Below are 17056 nucleotides of genomic sequence, written 5' to 3' on the forward strand. Positions count from 1 at the left end.
GCCAGGCAAGGACTATCTCCAACAAGAGCAGGTCTAACCACCGTTCCTTGACATTCAACGGCATTACCATTGCTGAATCCCCCAACATCAACATCCTGGGGGTCACCATTGACCAGAAACTTAACTGGACCAGCCACATAAATACAGTTGCAACAAGAGCAGGTCAGAGGATGGGTATTCTGCAGTGAGTGCCTCTCCTCCAGACTCCCCAAAGCCTTTCCACCATCTACAAGGCAGAAGTCAGGAGTGTAATAGAAAACTCTCCACTTGCCTGGATGAGTGCAGCTTCAACAACACTCGAAGCTCGACACCATCCGGGACAAAGCAGCTCGCTTGATTTGCACCCCATCCACCACCTTAAACATTCACTCCCTCTACTACCGGTGCACCGTGGCTGCTGTGCGTACCATCTACAAGATCCACTGCAGCAACTCGCCAAGGCTTCTTCGACAGCACCTCCCAAAGCCACGACCTCTACCACCTAGAAGGACACCACCACCTCCAGGTTCCCTTCCAAGTCACACACCATCCTGACTTGGAAGTATATCGCCGTTCCTTCACAGTCGCTGGGTTAAAATCCTTAAATTCCCTCCCTAACAGCACTGTAGGAGTACCTTCACCACACGGAGTGCAGCGGTACAAGAAGGCGGCTCACCACCACCTTCTCGAGGGCAATTAGGGATGAGCAATAAATGCTGGCCTTACCAGCGACGCCCACATCCCTGGAACGAATTTTTAAAAAAGTACTGATGATTTTTGGATAATTGTGGATCATGTCATAAAGAGCATCAGTAGATCCAAAGAAATTAAAAGGTTTAAATTGTATCTTAGGCACTGGACAGTTGTACAGGTACAAAGTGCAGATAAATGTACAAATATATTCCTTTTTACACTAGAGTAATTATTACAAGGTTCTGCACCAGCAGCATAGCTTTGCTGGAGGCTCCAACAAATTGTGAAATGGGGCCTGAAGGCCTGAGTGCCGGGGGCAAGCCAAACCACATTTTATCGTGAAGAATTTTCAGGCTATGCACGATATTGTGTGCGCGCCCAAAAAAGCTTTGTTAGAGGCTCAAAAAGATGTTTACTAGACCTTGTGGCCTGTAATTTTCGATAGGAGGCATCCGCATGCAGGAAGCCTGCTATCAGGAAAAAAATCTACACACTTAATTGAGGGCTCCCGAGGTCCGGACATTTCCGCTCCTGGGCCTCTCCACAGTCGAAATGCGCAGAGCCCACGTATCCCAGGGACGCATGCGGTTCGCAAGCGTCTCTGGGATCACATAGGCCAAGCGAGCCAATGAAAGAAGGGAATCTCCCTTCATACTTTTGACAGATAGACCTGTCAAAAGTATGAATGGTGATCTCTCCAAAAAAAACACTAAAACAGTAAATACATTTTTTAAAAAACCATCACTTTTTAAAATGAGTCAAAATTACATTAAATTAAATATTTTAAGCAAATTTAATTTCTTGAAAAAAATAATTTTTGGGGGGCCTAAAATAAACTTACCTTTTCTTAAAGTATTTTTATATTATAAACTAGCTGGAGTGCCCGGTGGTATATATATATCTATCTATATATATATCTATCTATATATATATAATTGTCTGTCTGTGTGGGAAGGAGAGATAGGGAAAGAGCGAGGGGGAAGGAGAGGGAGAGAGACTGGGGGGGGGGGGGGGGAGAGAGAGAGAGAGAGACGGGGGGGAAGGAGCGCCTCAGGCCTGGCCGGATGGCCCCCTGCCGCTCCGGTGAACCGGAGCCCCCGCGCGCAGCGCATCGTCTCAGGCCCGGCCCGAGTGAGCCCTGATGAGCTCCCGCTGCGGGCCTCCGACGCTGCTCCGCTGTTGGATTTATTTCGGTCGATGTTTTTCTGGCTGTTGTATGGCCGCAGTTTATCGCCGTGTGGTTGTCTGGTTTTTCGCGCTCCCGCACTAACGGCAGTTTGAAAGATTAGTCCCCGCCCACACGCCATGAAACGCCCCCCAGTGATGCAGCGCGCTCCCCCCGTAGGATTGGGCAACCTTCACGTCACTCAATGCTAATGAGTGGATTCCCCCGTATGATTGGCCAACCGCTATTGAGCGGATTTTTGAACATTTTTTGTATACTGTCCGAACAATTTTTGTCTGACCAAAAAGTAAATACACCTATGACACTCCCCTAATCATAAGCTTTCTTTTGATATAACATATGTGTAGGTACGCTCTATAACTTTTGAGTTAAGTCCAGACACAGACAGACAGACACCAAGATCCTTTTTTAAATATCTATGTCCGTCCGTCCGTCCTGTATAAACTCGAAAGTTATAGAGCGTACCTACACGTGTGTTACATCGAAAGAAAGCTTACGATTCCAGAACTGTCATAAGCGTATTTACGTTCCGGCGAGACAAAAATTGCGCCCGTGGTATCCAAAAAACGTTCAACATGCCGCTCATTATCCGCTCATAAGCATCGAGTGATGTTGAGGTCGACCAATCGTACGGTCGAGCGACCCGACGGTCGACCAATCGCTGCGTGGCGGGGGCGGGTTCCTGGCGCTTGCGGGCGAGCCCTCCTAGAGTAGAGTGACGGGACGATTGACCAATCCTACGCTTCGGTGACCTGACGGTCCACCAATCGGTGCGTGTGTGGGCGGGCCTTATCGTTCTGAACCGAGGTGAGTCGCCGCCATCTTGATTCCAAACTTTTCATTTCTTCTCCCACTTTCTGCGTCTTTAAAAAAAAAAAAAAACTTGCTTTTAAAACACATATTGTTTTTAAAAAAAAGTGAATTACTTTCTAAATCTTTTATCTAATCTCATTAATTTTCCTACCTTTCCCTGTTTTTGCAGGTAGGCCTCGAAGCCTGGGCGTCTGTTGTCAGCCATGCTGGACCCTAGGCAATTGTTTTGTGGCAAGCTCCTCCCACCCCTCACCACCCCCCCCCCCCCCCCCTCTGCTGGGCCCGATTCCGAACCAGCGGCCAGCCATCTTGCTAAAGGCTGGCTGGGCTCACTGCAAGCTTCTGGCGGTTCATTCGGGGGCGGGGCTCGGGAGGGGAGGGGGAGCGGAGAGGGTTACCCCAGCAACCGGGCTCGCCAGCTGCAATCGGCCGCTCAGGCCCAGAGATCGGGAGGCGGAGAGGGGAGGAGGGTTACCAAGGCAACCGGGGCTCGGGAGCGGAGAGGATTACGCCGGCAACCGGGCTCGCCAGCCGCAATCGGCCGCTCAGGCCCAGGCCCGGAGATCGGGAGGCGGAGAGGGGAGGAGGGTTACCAAGGCAACCGGGCCCGGCCAGCCGCAATCGGCCGTCTCAGGCCCCCCCCCCCCCCCCCCCACCACCTCTCCCTCCCCCCTCCCCCTCTCCCTCCTCCCCGTCTCCCTCTCCCTCCCTCCCCCTCCCCCCTCTTTCTCGCTCTCTTCCCCCCCCCCCCCACTCGCTCGCTCTCTTCCCCCCCCACTCGCTCGCTCTCTTCCCCCCCCACTCGCTCGCTCTCTTCCCCCCCACTCGCTCGCTCTCTTCCCCCCCCCCCACTCGCTCGCTCTCTTCCCCCCCCCCCCCACTCGCTCGCTCTCTTCCCCCCCCCCCCACTCGCTCGCTCTCTTCCCCCCCCCCCACTCGCTCGCTCTCTTCCCCCCCCCCCCACTCGCTCGCTCTCTTCCCCCCCACTCGCTCGCTCTCTTCCCCCCCACTCGCTCGCTCTCTTCCCCCCCACTCGCTCGCTCTCTTCCCCCCCACTCGCTCGCTCTCTTCCCCCCCACTCGCTCGCTCTCTTCCCCCCCACTCGCTCGCTCTCTTCCCCCCCACTCGCTCGCTCTCTTCCCCCCCACTCGCTCGCTCTCTTCCCCCCCACTCGCTCGCTCTCTTCCCCCCCACTCGCTCGCTCTCTTCCCCCCCACTCGCTCGCTCTCTTCCCCCCCACTCGCTCGCTCTCTTCCCCCCCACTCGCTCGCTCTCTTCCCCCCCACTCGCTCGCTCTCTTCCCCCCCACTCGCTCGCTCTCTTCCCCCCCACTCGCTCGCTCTCTTCCCCCCCACTCGCTCGCTCTCTTCCCCCCCACTCGCTCGCTCTCTTCCCCCCCACTCGCTCGCTCTCTTCCCCCCCACTCGCTCGCTCTCTTCCCCCCCACTCGCTCGCTCTCTTCCCCCCCACTCGCTCGCTCTCTTCCCCCCCACTCGCTCGCTCTCTTCCCCCCCACTCGCTCGCTCTCTTCCCCCCCACTCGCTCGCTCTCTTCCCCCCCACTCGCTCGCTCTCTTCCCCCCCACTCGCTCGCTCTCTTCCCCCCCACTCGCTCGCTCTCTTCCCCCCCACTCGCTCGCTCTCTTCCCCCCCACTCGCTCGCTCTCTTCCCCCCCACTCGCTCGCTCTCTTCCCCCCCACTCGCTCGCTCTCTTCCCCCCCACTCGCTCGCTCTCTTCCCCCCCACTCGCTCGCTCTCTTCCCCCCCACTCGCTCGCTCTCTTCCCCCCCACTCGCTCGCTCTCTTCCCCCCCACTCGCTCGCTCTCTTCCCCCCCACTCGCTCGCTCTCTTCCCCCCCACTCGCTCGCTCTCTTCCCCCCCACTCGCTCGCTCTCTTCCCCCCCACTCGCTCGCTCTCTTCCCCCCCACTCGCTCGCTCTCTTCCCCCCCACTCGCTCGCTCTCTTCCCCCCCACTCGCTCGCTCTCTTCCCCCCCACTCGCTCGCTCTCTTCCCCCCCACTCGCTCGCTCTCTTCCCCCCCACTCGCTCGCTCTCTTCCCCCCCACTCGCTCGCTCTCTTCCCCCCCACTCGCTCGCTCTCTTCCCCCCCACTCGCTCGCTCTCTTCCCCCCCACTCGCTCGCTCTCTTCCCCCCCACTCGCTCGCTCTCTTCCCCCCCACTCGCTCGCTCTCTTCCCCCCCACTCGCTCGCTCTCTTCCCCCCCACTCGCTCGCTCTCTTCCCCCCCACTCGCTCGCTCTCTTCCCCCCCACTCGCTCGCTCTCTTCCCCCCCACTCGCTCGCTCTCTTCCCCCCCACTCGCTCGCTCTCTTCCCCCCCACTCGCTCGCTCTCTTCCCCCCCACTCGCTCGCTCTCTTCCCCCCCACTCGCTCGCTCTCTTCCCCCCCACTCGCTCGCTCTCTTCCCCCCCACTCGCTCGCTCTCTTCCCCCCCACTCGCTCGCTCTCTTCCCCCCCACTCGCTCGCTCTCTTCCCCCCCACTCGCTCGCTCTCTTCCCCCCCACTCGCTCGCTCTCTTCCCCCCCACTCGCTCGCTCTCTTCCCCCCCACTCGCTCGCTCTCTTCCCCCCCACTCGCTCGCTCTCTTCCCCCCCACTCGCTCGCTCTCTTCCCCCCCACTCGCTCGCTCTCTTCCCCCCCACTCGCTCGCTCTCTTCCCCCCCACTCGCTCGCTCTCTTCCCCCCCACTCGCTCGCTCTCTTCCCCCCCACTCGCTCGCTCTCTTCCCCCCCACTCGCTCGCTCTCTTCCCCCCCACTCGCTCGCTCTCTTCCCCCCCACTCGCTCGCTCTCTTCCCCCCCACTCGCTCGCTCTCTTCCCCCCCACTCGCTCGCTCTCTTCCCCCCCACTCGCTCGCTCTCTTCCCCCCCACTCGCTCGCTCTCTTCCCCCCCACTCGCTCGCTCTCTTCCCCCCCACTCGCTCGCTCTCTTCCCCCCCACTCGCTCGCTCTCTTCCCCCCCACTCGCTCGCTCTCTTCCCCCCCACTCGCTCGCTCTCTTCCCCCCCACTCGCTCGCTCTCTTCCCCCCCACTCGCTCGCTCTCTTCCCCCCCACTCGCTCGCTCTCTTCCCCCCCACTCGCTCGCTCTCTTCCCCCCCACTCGCTCGCTCTCTTCCCCCCCACTCGCTCGCTCTCTTCCCCCCCACTCGCTCGCTCTCTTCCCCCCCACTCGCTCGCTCTCTTCCCCCCCACTCGCTCGCTCTCTTCCCCCCCCACTCGCTCGCTCTCTTCCCCCCCACTCGCTCGCTCTCTTCCCCCCCACTCGCTCGCTCTCTTCCCCCCCACTCGCTCGCTCTCTTCCCCCCCACTCGCTCGCTCTCTTCCCCCCCACTCGCTCGCTCGCTCTCTTTCCCCCCCCCCCCCTCGCTCGCTCGTCGCTCTCCCTCTTCCAACAACAACATGCCCTCGAAAAAGCCTCGGCACCGCCGGGCACAAACCCTTATGCTGGTAAAAGCAGGCCTTCCGCCTGCTTTTACCAGGTGTAAGATTTCTAAGGGTTTTCAGCTGGCAGAGTTTCTGCGGAAAGCAGAACTCTCCACCCACAGAGGCTGTTCTACAAGGCAGGCGGATGATCAGCCAAGAGGATTCTTCACAGATCGGAAATGCCGGTTTTCAGCGCATGCACTTCGCATGCCTGAAACTGGCATTTACGATGTCTCTACGGGTGTGTACACAGCCCATACACACCTGTAGGCATCGGAAAATACGGGCCAGTGTGTTTTCCGAGGTTTATACTTCGAGTGCTGAGATCACCAATAAGAAATGGACACATTAGTAATCTTGGCCTGCTCAAATTGGTTTCTTAAGGGAGATTATTGTAGGACATTTGGATTTCAAACTTAGATTGGGTGTTTGCCATTTTTTTTTCATCTGAGCATTAGTTGGCTTACCATTTTTCCCTAATTGGTATTTTTTTTCCCTTCATTATACTTGGTTGCTGTTGAAAATTTGAGTGCTGAGGATGGACATTTCTTTGGGAATTTGCAGATTCTGATAGTGAAGTACAATTTAGATGATTTCTTGAGGGAACAACAAATGCAGATACAACAACACCTGAGGTATTTTCTTTGCCCCCATCACTACCCCAAAAATGGCGCTTATGGACTCCTCACCAATTAGTTAGATCTATCATTGGAGACTTATCTTCGTCATCTCTACTTCACACAATAGCCTATCAGAGTTATACAATCTGCTGCAGGATAATGTGAAAACAACTTTTTAACAGTAACAGTTCTTCCCTTTGAAATGAAAGTTAAGACAGCACAAAGCTTTAGTGCTAGTGGATCTCTTTAAGCCACTGTGGGGAATAATTGCCACATCGCAGACAGACTGCAATGCACATATGTAGCAAGCATGTATCAAGCAGCAACTGCATTACTTGCTTGTGGAAAGGAGGCATCAGCAAGACTGAGCACAAGAGCTTTCATCAAGTGGCAGGGTCCCCTCAAATGTAGGATGCCATTCTGAGCATCAGAGGTCCTCATATCAGACCATGACCTACATGAACAGGAAGTGATGTTCTAGTAATGTTCAGGTCGTATGAGACCATAGAAACATCATTATGCATATCATTGTTACCCAGAAAGCAGCCATGATACCTTCATTATGCAGCAATCCACAGACCTGCATTATTCAGAAGGAAAAAATAATGACTGGTTGGATGGCTCCTAAGAGATCTGAGCTTCTATACACTGTTCCTCATACTGTTCCTCAGCCACCACTTCCAAATGCAAGAAAGGTGTACTGTCCACCTTTGACCACTGACATCCATCATGATGATTCCGTTGTCCGATATTATTTGAACTTTGAGTGAAAAAGGGCAATGGTTGAGTACACTTCTGTAAATGATACTTCCCAGAGGGTGTGGCAGATCCAGTTTAGCTGGTGTCATGCTTGATTGGCCCCATATGAAAAGAGTGCAAGTGATGAGCAGATTTACTACCACCTTCGTTTACAGTCAGATACAAGGGAACTGCGTAAATCCACTTGTGTTTTACTGGAGGGTGATCTTCAGCCCCTAATATAGCCACCTTCTTTGGTGCAGGGCTTTCAACTCTTCAGATGAAAGGGTGCAGTGTTGCCCAAATGTCTAAGCTGTGCCATTGTGAACAGTCTACTTTCACCTTTCTACCATGACTAACTATTTGCCCTTTAATGGTAGATTGCATCCCTTTCAGAGCTGCTGCCTCACAGATTTTACAACCCTCCCCACACCCAACCAAATAAGTTACAGGCAATCTGTAGGGCAAAAATTTTACAGGGAGAGACTTTGATGAGCAGCTCTACTGTAACAACAACAACTTGTATTTATATAGCGCCTTTAACGTAGTAAAACGTCCCAAGGCGCTTCAGAGTATTAAAAGACAAAAAATTTGACACTGAGCCACATAAGGAGAAATTAGGGCAGGTGACCAAAGGTTTTAAGGAGTGTCTATGTTATCAGTAACATGCTGATAGCCTACGCTGCAGCAGCAGCCTATGTTATGGTGGTTGTGGTATTTTACTGTTGGTGATATAGTTAGCATATTATGCCACCAACAGGTTACCTCGGTCATTATAAATTTGCCATGAAAAGTATTAGTGATATATTTAGAACATAAGACAAGCCATGGATGAAATAAAGGGCATTCAGCCCATCAAAGTTCACCCGTCTAGTGTATTAACGCTCCCCATGAGGGCATGTGCTTCCATTTTCAATAACCCAGTGATTGTTGCCTCAATTACCATCCAAATATTTTCCACTTTGAATAAGTATCGTTATGTGTTCAAAATTTAGTTTTCACACATTTTCCATTTATCTTCCATAAATGTAACTATATTCTACTTTTTTTTCCCTATAAATCTTATTGGTGTGCTTTTTGTTGCCTTGCTGGATTGTCTGAACATGGAAGTGACATACAGTATTTACTATTGCTAGCCAATCTCTGAGCCCCTCTGTGCTAATTCAATTCCAATTACTGGATACTTTTGTGCCACAATTTTCTTTTAACCTTAACAGTATTTATTGATTTATAGTATATTTCAATAAAGGAGATGCGCATTGCAATAGGTTTACATAGAAGTACATAGTATGTGCAAAAAAAATGAGACAGCATTTTCACTGATCAGAAAAGATGGGGCTGGAGTTGTTACTTGCAGTGAACTCTAATGAAAGTGTCAATAATTTGCTGACTGTAATTCACTTGCTGTATAATTCAGTGTTGAAAATCTGTAGTTAAAGTTGCCTGGTTTTCAACTAGTTTTATAAATGGTGTAAATTAATCTTTATTATTTTTAATTAATTTCATTTTGATTTTTTAAATATATTTTATGTAGTCCCTACAGTTTATATCACAATTACAGATATATCTATATAGGTACTTATAGAAAGATATATTGGTCATTTGGAATAGTCAATATGTTCTTGTTGTGGGATCAGTCAAATTTGGCAGCAGTGTCTGGAATTTGACTCATTCACGGGTTTCCAGAGTGTTACAAATGTGGTGATGGGCTTTGTTGGGACATTTTCTTTTATGGAGCAGTAGAGGGTGGTTGTTTTTAGTTTCATTCTGACTTTCTTTGGGTGCAGTGTTGGTCAAGTGGCTTCCAGACTGCTGGTGTTTTCCGAGTTCCAGGTACAATCATTCATCACCATTTCAGATTGGCATATGTCCCATGGATCCTTTACCCACACATTTGTAATGGGAAGTGTTGTACTCTGCCACAGTATGAGGATACATTGTCTTGCACTAGCAGTGACCGTTGTGCCAGGGGAGATTTGCTCACTAGTTGGCAGCCCTAGCAGACATAGGCTCCGATCAGCAAGAATGGTGAAGCCTGAACCTTTTATAAGTTACTGCTTGAGAAAATCATAAAACCGAATAAAAATTACCATTATATCAGTGTGGGGAGGGGGTGGTGTATATATGTGGGGGAGAAATTGGATGGCTAAGTAAGCTGCAGCATGCCAAAAAAGTCAGACAGCAAGAAGGTGGATATACTTTCCACTCCTAATTACTTGCTTGTAATGAAAATCTGACTGCTAATCTTCAACAGCAAATCTTTAGCTGCTTATCCCATTAGGAGCACCATCATCCTTGCTTCACACTTCAATGAAAAACTGGTGTTTCCAGCTCATAATTGTAGATTTTTTTTTAATGAATTTATTTTATCTTTGCTACTGGAAAAGGATGTCTTGGAATTTAATTTGCCTTTTTTGTTTGCAAAGTATACAGTACGTTTAAGATCAGAATGACAAGTTGAAGTGGAGATCACAATGTGTGGTCTTTGGATTAGAGTTTGAGTTTATCTGAATCACTGTTTCATCACGCTGTTAGTATGGTTCAGCCTGCCTGCTCAGGATATGGTGAAATGTAATCAAATTTCCACTTCTAAAGGATTGCACTATATTACAAGCATATTATGATCTCATTGAAAGACTAGTTCATGTAGATAGGAGCTTTGACAACTTGGGAAAATTGGCACCAAATTCTTTCCACTGAAGGTGAAGAAAAGTACAGGTACGGAGAGCTATCAATATGAAGTATTAGTACTCTTCCCGATCTCTCAAGTTTAAAAAAAAATTGAAAATATCCTGTTTAAAAATTATTAATAATAATGCTATTTTTCCAGCCTGTGGAGACCTGGCATTTCAGTGAGTGGTGAGTTTTACCAATGAACCAAACTCAGGATACTAAATCAATGTATTTTCAATCATGATTAGGGATCAATTGTTTTCCATTAAACTAGTAGGAGGAAAGGGAGGGAAAATACTATATGTACTTTCCTTCAGGGTTTAAAGAATTAAGGAAATTATTTAAAAAACGACTGCTAATGGAATCTGTAGTTTATAAGGAGGAAAAAGCAAAAGGGAGGTGGTGGAGGTGGGGGGATGAAAATCAGTGACATCTCTGTAGGGAATACTAAAATTGGTTTCTAAACCTGTCACAGTCACTGATGCTTCCAATAGCACAGCTGCCTCTAGAGAGTGATAGACTCAAAATGAGGAGTCTCTATAGGACTGAGACAGAAATAAAAGTAATGTTTTGAAAAGGTCACACATTCTTAACCTCAAATGGTGGGACTCCGTTACATTGCAAGCCAATAACCCACCCCCCTTGCTTTTTCCTTCTCCTTATAAACCACATATTTCTTTAGCAGTTGTTTTGTAAATAGTAATTTCCTTAATTCATTAAACCCTAAAGAAAAGTACATGTAGTATTTTCCCTCCCTTTTGTCCTAGTTTAATGGAAAACAGTTGATACCTAATCATGATTGATCAGCACGGTGGCATAGTGGTTAGCATTGTTGCCTCACAGCGCCAGGGACCCGGGTTCGAATCCGGCCTCGGGCGACTGTCTGTGTGGAGTTTGCACATTCTCCCCGTGTTTGCGTGGGTTTCCTCCGGGTGCTCCGGTTTCCTCCCACAGTCCAAAGATGTGCGAGTTAGGTTGATTGGCTATGATAAATTGACCCTTAGTGTTAGGGGGATTAAAATACGTGGGGTTACGGGGATCGGGTGGGATATGTGTCGGTGCAGGCTCGATGGGCCGAAATGGCCTCTATCTGCACTGTGGGGTTTCTGTGATTCTGTGAAAAGACATTGATTTAATATCCTGAGTTTGGGTGACATCAAACACAGGTAATCTTCAGCTAAACACAGATTGGTCTTGCTTTCTTACTGAATTTGCACCACTATTAACTTTGGAGAGGTTTATTCTGTTTTGGTTTTGTGTTTGTGCTCTCAGTAGTTGACAATGAAGATGCTGACGGTGGTGCACTCTGGTACTGTTCGCACAAAGCAGTAACATCATAATCAGCTTCACTGAAAAATCATTTTCAGTTGATTACTGTGAAATTATATATCTGATATATATTTGTAATTGCATGCTTTGAGCCAGTACACACTTTTTTTCTGAACTGTAGACAACAATTAGGATTTCCCCAAAGAATTCTGCTAGAGTTAAGATATTTATGTTAAGAATAACATTGAAAGTCCTGCGTGGGAACATAAACTGTGTTATCCCAGGGGTCAAGCTAAATGAGCAATATTTTTTTGTTAGCCAGATGTTTTGCTTAAAAGTTAAAATTGCAGCAAGGCAACTTTTGCAAACCACTGGACATGATGGGGGTAAAATTCAACTTCGGGGGCACAAGACGGGACTTGAATGGAAAGGAGAATCGGTCGGGGCATATAACGGGTGGTCGATCCACTACCGTTCATTTTGTGTCCCTGCCGAACTTGAATTGGCCTCTCAAACCTGCAGCTGCATATTGGGCCTTCAAACCTGGGCCTTCTTGCTGCTGATGCAGATAAGCAGGCAGAAAGCTCCAATTGTACCAAAACATCCTGAAGAGGGAATTAAAATTCAAAAGATGCATGTAGCTTTCTAAGTTCAGCCTCCTCCAGGACCCCTCCTGACCCTCTGGTTGGCAAGGGTCTATAAGCAAGACATGGTGTTGCGTTTCACTGGCCATCCAGCCAACATAGCCATAGGCAAATGAGGCAGGAGATTGGGAATACCCTCCCCCGCCTCATTTTAAAACCAGTACTGGGTTGAAGGGATAATTACTAGTCCTAGCCCCTTTAGGGCTACCCTGGATTAGGCGTATTTTTCAGACGTTCACTTTCAACTAAAGTTTGAGGTAGCCGAATCCTAAAGATGCTTAGTTGGGTCTGAAGGTCCGGACTATCTCTCCCTAAAGGAAAGGAACAACCTGAAAATGTTACCGTCCTCCAGATAGCACTTTTAATAAGTTTAGCTAGACTGTAACGTTCTGGATATTATGAGGGTCCGGAAAACTCCCCCAGAATTCTGCAACTCCTCACCAAAGAGTGTACAGAAATTGAGTTCATGAGTTTTTGACAAGGAAGTCTTATGTGAGACAATTCTAAAATATATAGATTTATTAAAGAACCGACATGTAATTTATAGTTGGTGAATCAATCGCAACATTAACAGTTCCAAAAAGAGAGAGCTTACAATCTTATCAGAGAACCTTACTTTCAAATCTTAACTTTGCCACAGTTTTACAGTTCTTAAAATCTACAGGATATCCACCAAAATCAAATACCTTTGATCCCCGAAGTACAGAGAGTGGTAGATTACAGAGTTGCCTCTGAAGCCGAGAATTGCTTTGCCCGATTAAAGCGAGTCTGCTATCCCATTTGAGAGTTCAATATTTATACCCTTTTCCAGTGGTATTTCCTTTAAGGTTTTCTGCTGATGCAAGCTAATTATCTCTAGTCATTTTTCTGCTGACCTCTGCAATTCTTACTGCCAGCTCAGCCAGACTCGTGTCTCATCTCTAGGTGTTCTAAGTTTACCATAAAAAAAAACGGTGACAGCAGGTGTTCCTTACTTAATGTCATCTTTACAAGGGCAGATGTTCTTTATGTGCTTCTTTACGAAGTGTAAATTAGAACACCTTATCCAGGGTGAACCATTGTTTGGTTCCAAAAAGTTCAGCCTGTCGGAGCCATGCACCTTCTGTTTCAATAAGGTTATTTATTCAGGGTCAACAACTGCCTTATCACAATAGCCAGAATGCTTTCACAGCTATTTTATTGTTCGGTTTCTAGATTTCCAAACCCAGTTTGTCCTGTTTTAATAAGGCCAGAATTCTTTCATAAGATGGTGTCTTTTTCTGAATAGGTTCTATGGCTTATTTCTTCACCGGGTTTGTGCCTATTAATGCAGGACCATTTGCATCCTGTGGGGGAGACCCAAGTAATTCCAGCAAGGTGCACAGTCGGGGTAGAGACCTGACGTGAGTGGGTTTCTGTCCCTTTTTTCTCTATGCTGCACATTGGGAATATTGATTTCCCATACACACAGCAGAGGAAAATCTACCCTGAGATCTCAACCACTGCCTCGGGGAAACTTGGCATTAGGCAATAAAATTCAAGAATCTGTGCACCGGTTAGCATTATTGGTGAATGCCTGAAAAATATCTTCACCCTATCCCTTTTGGTTAGGGTAGACGTGTTGTTTGGGTGACAACTTAATATTTAGGCACCTGTGGCTGTCTGATGAGGTATTAAACCTTGCCGTCACTGTGTGTTATGGACACATATTGTGTCCATGATCGACACAAAGCAACTCCATTGACTTGGGGAAAATTGGATTAACTAGATTGATTCCTGGGATGGGGGGATTGCCCTCTGAGGAGAGATTGCGTAGAATGCGCCTATATTGGGCCCATTCTACTCGATCTCTCCTCAGAGGGCAATATATAATGGGCCTCTCTGGAGTTCAGAAGAATGAAGTGATCTCATTGAAATGTACTAAGTTCTTACAGGGTTTGACAGGGTAAATGCTGGGTGGCTGTTTCCCCTGGCTGGGGAGTCTAGAACCAGGGGTCATAGTTTCAGGATAAGGGGACAGCCATTTAGGGCTGAGGTGAGGAGAAATGTCTTCATTCAGGGTTGTGAATCTCTGGAATTCTGTACCCAAGGGCCGTGGGTGCTCCGTCGTTGAGTATATTCAAGACGGAGATCGATAGATTTTTGGACACTTAAGAATGGAGGGATATGGGGATCGGGCGGGCAAGTGGAGTTGAGGTAGAAGATCAGCCACGATCTTATTGAATGGCAGTGCAGACTCGAGGGGCCGTATGACTTACTCCTGCTCCTATTTTTTATGTTATGTAGTAGAGTAACTTCTTGATATGCACGGTCTTTCTGTTGCTGAAAATGAGGAATTAAATCTTGCTACTCATTTTCACTCACTTTTTGTAACATTAAGTAAACATAAAAATGTTGCTTGTTGAGTTGATCTACATCTAAAATTATGGATATGATAGTTATGTTACTGGATTAGTAATCCAGAGACCTGGAATAATAATCCAGAGAACGAGAGTTCAAATCCCACCATGGCAATTTGAGAATTTGAATTCAGTTTTAAAAGATCTAGAAATAAAAAGCTGGTATTGGTAAAAGTTACCATGAAGCTGTAAAAAATCTAACTGATTCAGTAATATCCTTTAGGGAAAGAAATCTATCCTTACCCAGTTTAGCCGATAAGTGATTCCAGTCCCCCACCAATGTGGTCAACTCTTAACTGCGTTCTGTAATTACCCAGCAAGGTTGTTTCAAACTACTACAAAACCTTGTGGCCCACCACCACCTTCTCAGGCAACTAAGGTTGGTAATATATGCTAGCAATACCCACATCATTAAAAAAATATATATAGTTATACACTTTTTAACCAGTGATTAATGTGTTCTCTATGTAATAATGCTGTATGGCAGGTAAACTTAATATTAAAACAGTAAATTGTGCAGCTTCCTGAACTTTGACCAATAAATAAATTTTGCTTTCCAATGAGTTGAAAAAACAAAACTAAGACATCAAATGGGATCCCCAGGTGGCTGTTGGCAAGAAGACTGTGTAACTTAGCCATATAGACTAGAAGCTTCCAGGTTTGTTTCCTGTGCCGAGTTAGCTAATTATGCAAGGGGCCAGTCCAGGTGCCTCAATTGGCCTGAGGGAGGAGGAAATTAACCAAGATTCCTGCACCAGATCATCATCTAGTGAGCATTGAGTGAGGACAGGAGATGCCCTGGTCTCTTCAGCATCCCTGATTTTAATCGCTGTGCCATTGGTGGCTGTGCCTTCAGCTGCCAAGGCTCGAAGCTCTGGAACTCCCTCCCTAAACCTATCCACGCCTCTACCTCTCTTCCTCCTTTAAGACACTCCTTAAAACCTACCTCTTTGACCAAGCTTTTGATCACCTGCCCTATTATCTCCTTATGTGGCTCGGTGTCAAATTTTGTTTTATAACACTCCTGTGAAGTGCCTTGGGACGTTTTACTACAAGTTGTTGTTGTGTTTAAATGGGATTTCAATGCCCAGTCTAGGCTCATACATAAAGATCAATCACTGGACGAGGCCCATTGAACAATTCGCCAGTAGTACTTCAAGGAGAGAAGGGGCAGAGATTGGTGGGAGGAATTTTTTTTAAACCATTCATCAGTTCAGAATAGGATGGGAATTTAACAAATGTCAATGTTTTATGTTTGTAGGTGATTTTTGAAGCAGATGTCTCTCGTGAGCAAACTGGATATATTGCCATCGACGACGTCCAGGTTCTGAGCTATCCATGTGGTTAGTGTTCATTTATTAAATTATGCTTTTGGTTCAAAGAACAGAGAAGTATGAGGATAAATTTTGATTAGAAGCCAGGTTTCTGCTAACCAGCTAAGAGTTAATTTGGACATTAAATAGACATTGAAATTGACAGTTAAAAATTAAATTGTTACGTTGTTGTCATAAAATAACCACTTTTAATCTTGCTGTGAAATTGTTGTTGCCGGTCTCTCTCCAACGATGATCAGTCTGTGCATCCATTAATGAACCAATGAGTCATCTCAATAACTCTCCCTAAATTTGTTTACTAATTTGCTCATTATCCTGTGGATTCAAGAATATGCATGCTGTGAACCAACTCTAGCCCTGCCAGCTTTTCCCTCTTCTCCTGAGATGACGTATTCTTGTAAAGAACTTTTCTGGCAGTCCAATCAGGTCTTTATAGTTTAAGTAGGGTTAGGTAAGCTCAATGTCTGTTTAGAACTTGGTTTCTTTTAAAAAGTGGACACTTTCCATTGTGAACTCTTTAAAATTGAAGAAAATATTGTAATAACAATGCCTTTTGAAGTTTTTGAACTGGATTAACCAATCTTAAGTCTGTATTGGGCAATTCTCCACCTCTGCATGACAAATTGCCTGCAGTGGAAAACATTACTTGAGTACAGCACAATACTGGAATTTGTTTGATCCATTGACCCATCCTGCATCATTTGGAAAATATAAAATTGCATTTGAAAAATCTGAGCAGTACTCTGGTAGCTTAAATTAATAGATATATTAATTTAAGAAACCCACCATTTTAATGAAAGTGATTATGGATGTTTCTTACAATTTCAGTGGAGCTGACTTTGAGCATTTTGATTTGTGAAAAGTGGTCCTAAACTTTTTTGATGCAGTTCAAAATGTGGAATAAATACTAAAGTGCAAAGAAGACAATGGTTAAGAAAAACTATTCCATTTAAGTATAATTAAATTGAGAACTCTTGTCTGCAATAGCAAAAGGTGAGTGGTGCAATTAAAAAATGTTTAAACAATTGATAGCCAGTAACTTCTCTTGCTGCCTTCAACAACAACAAATTGCATTTATATAGTGCCTTTAAAAAAAAACAGCCAGTAATAAGGAAACAATAATTCACCATTTTTCTTAGTGTGGCAATTTTCTTTACAGAGTTGGTATCCTTGCTTGGACAATATTATTTGTGTGTTGCTATTATGAGAAGCACCTTCTGTAATACTTGCAGGTGCCTCATAATTAACACATGTTTAACCTTTTTCAGACTGAACTATCA

General features: G+C 46.8%; 1 protein-coding gene across 8 annotated transcripts in view; it reads left to right on the forward strand.

The window, feature by feature from the left end:
- ptprk (protein tyrosine phosphatase receptor type K) overlaps window positions 1-17056 on the forward strand; it is a 702201-nt gene that overhangs the window by 239201 nt on the left and 445944 nt on the right. For all 8 annotated transcript variants that reach the window (XM_085997159.1, XM_085997160.1, XM_085997163.1 and 5 more), the window contains exon 4: window positions 15704-15785. In XM_085997159.1, coding sequence (XP_085853285.1) covers window positions 15704-15785 — 82 coding nt within the window. The remainder of the gene's footprint in view (window positions 1-15703; window positions 15786-17056) is intronic.

This window comes from Somniosus microcephalus, chromosome 9, assembly GCF_052327205.1.
Source record: "Somniosus microcephalus isolate GS21.2 chromosome 9, FLI_Smic_1.0, whole genome shotgun sequence".
NCBI classification, from domain to species: Eukaryota; Metazoa; Chordata; class Chondrichthyes; order Squaliformes; family Somniosidae; genus Somniosus; species Somniosus microcephalus.